Source organism: Lipophrys pholis (assembly GCF_963383615.2).
Source record: "Lipophrys pholis genome assembly, chromosome: 3".
Lineage (NCBI taxonomy): Eukaryota > Metazoa > Chordata > Actinopteri > Blenniiformes > Blenniidae > Lipophrys > Lipophrys pholis.
This window is the reverse complement of record NC_137627.1, coordinates 37,067,807-37,073,806: the sequence shown is the minus strand read 5'-3', so window position 1 is coordinate 37,073,806 and position 6,000 is coordinate 37,067,807. Positions and strand designations below refer to the sequence as shown.

The window sequence follows — 6,000 nt, the reverse complement described above, 5'->3', positions numbered from 1 at the left end:
TGTGGCGGCCATGATGAGGACTGTTCTCAAGAAGCAAAGGAAAGGAGGCTCCTTGCTTCCTTTAGAACCTCCTTTAGCCTAGGAACCACTGATGCTTCCTTTAGAACCTCCTTTAGCCTTAAAACCTTTCACTAACTCCTTTAGGAAGTCTCCTAACTCCTTCACTAACTCCTTTAGGAAGCCTCCTAACTCCTTTTACTAACTCCTTTAGGAAGCCTCCTAACACATTTTACTAACTCCTTTAGGAAGCCTCCTAACACCTTTCCTTATCTCCTTTAGGAAGCCTCCTAACACCTTTCCTTATCTCCTTTAGGAAGCCTCCTAACACCTTTCCTTATCTCCTTTAGGAAGCCTCCTAACACCTTTCCTTATCTCCTTTAGGAAGCCTCCTAACACCTTTACTAACTCCTTTAGGAAGCCTCCTAACACCTTTCCTTATCTCCTTTAGGAAGCCTCCTAACACCTTTCCTTAACCCTGTGATGTCATCCAGGGGTTAAGGTAAAGTCCATAGATAAGGAGGTAGGATGGACTTTTGGGACGTACCCTTATTAACTTAGTAATGTAATGGGGGGGTGTAATCCGAAGTATATTATTGCAGCTTTGTTTATGTTATAGGTTCATAACTTTGTTTTCTAAATATATAAATGGTCAAAGTGTTGGACGTGTAGAGAGAGAGAGAGAGAGAGAGAGAGAGAGAGAGAGAGAGAGAGAGAGAGAGAGAGAGAGAGAGAGAGAGAGAGAGAGAGAGAGAGAGAGATAGATAGATAGATAGATAGATAGATAGATAGATAGATAGATAGATAGATAGATGCTGTGGTGACCTGATTTCCCCATGTGGGATTAATGCAGTGTGATCTTTCCTTAAGTTCCTTTCAGGGGTATAAGTATCCAGATTACTGGCAGGGTGTGTTCCTTAGCTCAGTGATTAGAGAGCTCTACGGACTGAAGGAGGAGGATCAGAGCTCCTTCTGAGTTTAACATATCAGTAATGCAGCTTTCATCCAGTGTGAGCTCTCGTACAACAAAGGAAGCACTGTAAAGGTTGTAAGTTGAATGAAAAACTGTTTCTGATGATTTCTGTAGTAAAACTGGAACATTGCCGCCATGTACTAATGCTACTGTTAGTAAAACATCATATTTTGGGTTCCTGCCTGTCCTGTGTGTTAGGAAGTGAATGAAACGACGTGATGAACTCCACTAATTGGTCAGATTTCACTTTGGCTGTGTACTTTGACATTGGCCTGTTGAAATCCTTGTGTTTCCTGTTTGTGTTGCTCTGGTATGTTTGTATCATTGGAGCCAACGTGCTGCTGATCCTGGTGATCTGCGTGAACAGGACCCTGCATGAGCCCATGTACCTGTTCCTGTGCAGCCTGTTTGTCAACGAGCTGTACGGCAGCAGCGGCCTGTTCCCGCTCATCCTGGTCCACATCCTGTCCGACTCTCACACCGTGTCGGCGCCGCTCTGCTTCCTGCAGATCTTCTGTCTACACTGTTATGGAGCTGTAGAATATATCAGTCTGGCTGTCATGTCCTATGACAGATACCTGGCTATCTGTTACCCGCTGCAGTACAACGTGTGGATGAGTTGCAGTAGGACAGGCGTGCTGATCGCTGCCGCCTGGCTGTACGGGATCATAGTGTGTCTTGTGATGGTGACATTGAGCTCGTCTCTGCAGCTCTGTGGGAACGTGATATACAAAGTGTACTGTGATAACTTTTCTGTGGTGAAACTGGCCTGTTCTGACATCACTGCGGTCAACATACATGGGCTCATCACCATCCTGATCTCTTTGGGCACGCCTCTGGTTTTCATTTTGTACACATACTTTAAAATCCTCATGGTTTGTGTTTGTGGATCCAAACAGACCCGTCAGAAAGCCGTCAGCACGTGCACACCTCACCTGACCTCCGTGCTGCACTTCACTGTGGCTGCCATGTTTGAGTTACTGCAGGGGCGCTTTGACATGACAGGCATGCCTGTGCTGCTGCGCATCTTTTTATCTCTGTACTGGTTCGCATGCCAGCCTCTCCTCAACCCTCTGGTGTATGGCCTGAACCTCTCGAAGATCCGCCTGCTCTGTAACCGTCTGCTGAGTGCTGTGGGGCACAGAGCCGCTCGTGTTCAGTGTGCACCACCGCTCACAAATAAACCCAATACAGTGTGCTTCATGTCTGTTTGACTCTCACTCTCCTCCTCCATGCAACCTGCACACTACTTCACATTCTCACAAGTGTGTGTGAAGTACTCCATCCATACCAGTGACAAAAGTTGAAGAAAAAAGAAAATAAGCACCATTTTATGCCATGCATTTCTTCATTTAGGATCTTAGGAGGAAAGTGTGATACTGACAAACCAGAGCGTTTGCATGATTTCTATCCTAAATGGTGTCTAAAAGAAAGAAGTCCCTGTTTAGGGGCATGTTGCTCAACCCTCTTACATAAAGAGTGAGAGTGTCACAGGGCTTCATATTTCATCAGATTTTAAAATGAAAGTCTCGATGAACTGACTGAGAAGAAGAAGAGCCTTTCCAAGGAAAATGGAAAATGATCAGTGTTCATGTCAGAACAAATGTTGGTTTTTGGTCATTTTCTTCACAGATTTGAACAAATCTACACAAGTGGCACCCTCTTCTATGAGTTTCTCACTATTTTTCAAAATCTCTTCTGTTTGCGATCAATTAGTTTGAAGGCAAACGGAAAACATGAGGACTGACGAAAGGGTGGATCAAAAGAAATGGCACATCTTTAGTTTTGTTCAGTTCAAGTAGAACAAATGTCGTCATAATAGTGATGAAACCCGACGATGGAAACGGACTCAAGGATTTTGAGTTGTTCATCCAAGTGAACCGGATGTCTGAGTCATTTGAATCATTTGAGTCAGTTGGGTCGTTTGAGTCAGTTGAGTCAGTTGGGTTTATTTGCACATGGAAATAAGTAAAATAAATCATTAAACATGAATACCAAGTATCCAGAATGGCAACGATATCATATATATTTCAATTCAATTTTCTCTGTAAAGCTCTAAATCACATCAACAAACATCTCAGAACCTCTTACAATGATAGAGAACAACAGAACCCAACTAAACCTTCCAGAACCTCTTACAATGATAGAGAACAACAGAACCCAACTAAACCTTCCAGAACCTCTTACAATGATAGAGAACAACAGAACCCAACTAAACCTTCCAGAACCTCTTACAATGATAGAGAACAACAGAACCCAACTAAACCTTCCAGAACCTCTTACAATGATAGAGAACAACAGAACCCAACTAAACCTTCCAGAACCTCTTACAATGATAGAGAACAACAGAACCCAACTAAACCTTCCAGAACCTCTTACAATGATAGAGAACAACAGAACCCAACTAAACCTTCCAGAACCTCTTACAATGATAGAGAACAACAGAACCCAACTAAACCTTCCAGAACCTCTTACAATGATAGAGAACAACAGAACCCAACTAAACCTTCCAGAGCAGCAGAAGGAACAAGCAACAGAGGAAACCAGGAAGAACTCCCTCTCAGGAAGAACAGTTCATAAGTCCCTCTTCAGGAAGAAAGGGGGCGGAGCCTAGACTCTGGAAGGGCGGAGCCTAGACTCTGGAAGGGGGGGGGGGGGGGGAGGGAGGGGGGCATCCACCTTGACCAGTTGGGGGGAGAAGTACATGGGATAGGACAGGGAGAGAGAGGAATAGAAGAGGGAGAGAGAGGAATAGAAGAGAGAGAGAGAGGAATAGAAGAGGGAGAGAGAGGAATAGAAGAGAGAGAGAGAGAGGAATAGAAGAGGGAGAGAGAGGAATAGAAGAGGGAGAGAGAGAGAGGAATAGAAGAGGGAGAGAGAGGAATAGAAGAGGGAGAGAGAGGAATAGAAGAGGGAGAGAGAGAGGAATAGAAGAGGGAGAGAGAGAGGAATAGAAGAGAGAGAGAGAGGAATAGAAGAGAGAGAGAGAGGAATAGAAGAGAGAGAGAGAGGAATAGAAGAGGGAGAGAGAGAGAGGAATAGAAGAGGGAGAGAGAGAGGAATAGAAGAGGGAGAGAGAGGAATAGAAGAGGGAGAGAGAGGAATAGAAGAGAGAGAGAGAGAGAGGAATAGAAGAGGCATTTATATATGAATATGATTTTAAAATTAATTTTTTGGTTCCAAATTCTGATTTTCTGACAAATTTCAAAAATAGTTTCACAAAGATTAATAAATAACGTGACATTCAAAGGGCGGAACTAATTAAAGGGGACTGCATTAAACGCAACACAATACACACGGGAGTCGTATTTTAATTGTATTTATTATCTGGTAATTTAAGTATTGATTATTGTATTTATTTCTACAAGCTTTGCGAAACAACCAATGTGTGTTTTTTATTCCGCTGTCACTCAGGAACTTTCTGATCGCAGAGCAGCTGCAGACTTTCAGGTAAAGGAGGGGTGGAGCTCCAACAGGTGGGCGGAGCAGCTCACTGAACAACTCTACTGACTGATGATTCAGTGGAGGTGACATCGTGCTGAACTCCACCTACCAGCTGAATCGAGCAAGCGCACTAAACACCTCATGTGAGCTTACAGGGCCAGAAGCAGAGGGTGAATGTAGTGAGAGAGTGGTTGGTGGTGGTCAGAGGGTGAATGTAGTGAGAGAGAGAGTGGTTGGTGGTGGTCAGAGGGTGAGAGTAGTGAGAGAGTGGTTGGTGGTGGTCAGAGGGTGAGAGTAGTGAGAGAGTGGTTGGTGGTGGTCAGAGGGTGAATGTAGTGAGAGAGTGAGTGGTTGGTGGTGGTCAGAGGGTGAATGTAGTGAGAGAGTGAGTGGTTGGTGGTGGTCAGGGGGTGAATGTAGTGAGAGAGTGAGTGGTTGGTGGTGGTCAGAGGGTGAATGTAGTGAGAGAGAGAGTGGTTGGTGGTGGTCAGGGGGTGAATGTAGTGAGAGAGTGAGTGGTTGGTGGTGGTCAGAGGGTGAATGTAATGAGAGGGTGAGTGGTTAGTGGTGGACAGAGGGTGAGAGAGTGAGTGGTTGGTGGTGGTCAGAGGGTGAATGTAGTGAGAGAGTGAGTGGTTGGTGGTGGTCAGGGGGTGAATGTAGTGAGAGAGTGAGTGGTTGGTGGTGGTCAGGGGGTGAATGTAGTGAGAGAGAGAGTGGTTGGTGGTGGTCAGAGGGTGAGAGTAGTGAGAGAGTGGTTGGTGGTGGTCAGAGGGTGAGAGTAGTGAGAGAGTGGTTGGTGGTGGTCAGAGGGTGAATGTAGTGAGAGAGTGAGTGGTTGGTGGTGGTCAGAGGGTGAATGTAGTGAGAGAGTGAGTGGTTGGTGGTGGTCAGGGGGTGAATGTAGTGAGAGAGTGAGTGGTTGGTGGTGGTCAGAGGGTGAATGTAGTGAGAGAGAGAGTGGTTGGTGGTGGTCAGGGGGTGAATGTAGTGAGAGAGTGAGTGGTTGGTGGTGGTCAGAGGGTGAATGTAATGAGAGGGTGAGTGGTTAGTGGTGGACAGAGGGTGAGAGAGTGAGTGGTTGGTGGTGGTCAGAGGGTGAATGTAGTGAGAGAGTGAGTGGTTGGTGGTGGTCAGGGGGTGAATGTAGTGAGAGAGTGAGTGGTTGGTGGTGGTCAGGGGGTGAATGTAGTGAGAGAGTGAGTGGTTGGTGGTGGTCAGAGGGTGAATGTAATGAGAGGGTGAGTGGTTAGTGGTGGACAGAGGGTGAGAGAGTGAGTGGTTGGTGGTGGTCAGAGGGTGAATGTAGTGAGAGAGTGAGTGGTTGGTGGTGGTCAGAGGGTGAATGTAGTGAGAGAGTGAGTGGTTGGTGGTGGTCAGGGGGTGAATGTAGTGAGAGAGTGAGTGGTTGGTGGTGGTCAGGGGGTGAATGTAGTGAGAGAGAGAGTGGTTGGTGGTGGTCAGGGGGTGAATGTAGTGAGAGAGTGAGTGGTTGGTGGTGGTCAGGGGGTGAATGTAGTGAGAGAGAGAGTGGTTGGTGGTGGTCAGAGGGTGAGAGTAGTGAGAGAGTGGTTGGTGGTGGTCAG

General features: G+C 46.1%; 1 protein-coding gene across 1 annotated transcript; it reads left to right on the top strand.

Annotated features, from left to right (window-relative positions):
- Positions 1–1,188: 1,188 nt before the first annotated feature.
- LOC308107771 (olfactory receptor 4B13-like) lies at positions 1,189–2,184 on the top strand (the record flags this gene model as incomplete). The annotated part of the gene is made up of 1 exon (XM_080460262.1): positions 1,189–2,184. The coding sequence occupies one exon, from the start codon at positions 1,189–1,191 to the stop codon at positions 2,182–2,184; it is 996 nt and encodes a 331-aa protein (XP_080316388.1).
- Between the last annotated feature and the right edge of the window lie 3,816 nt (positions 2,185–6,000).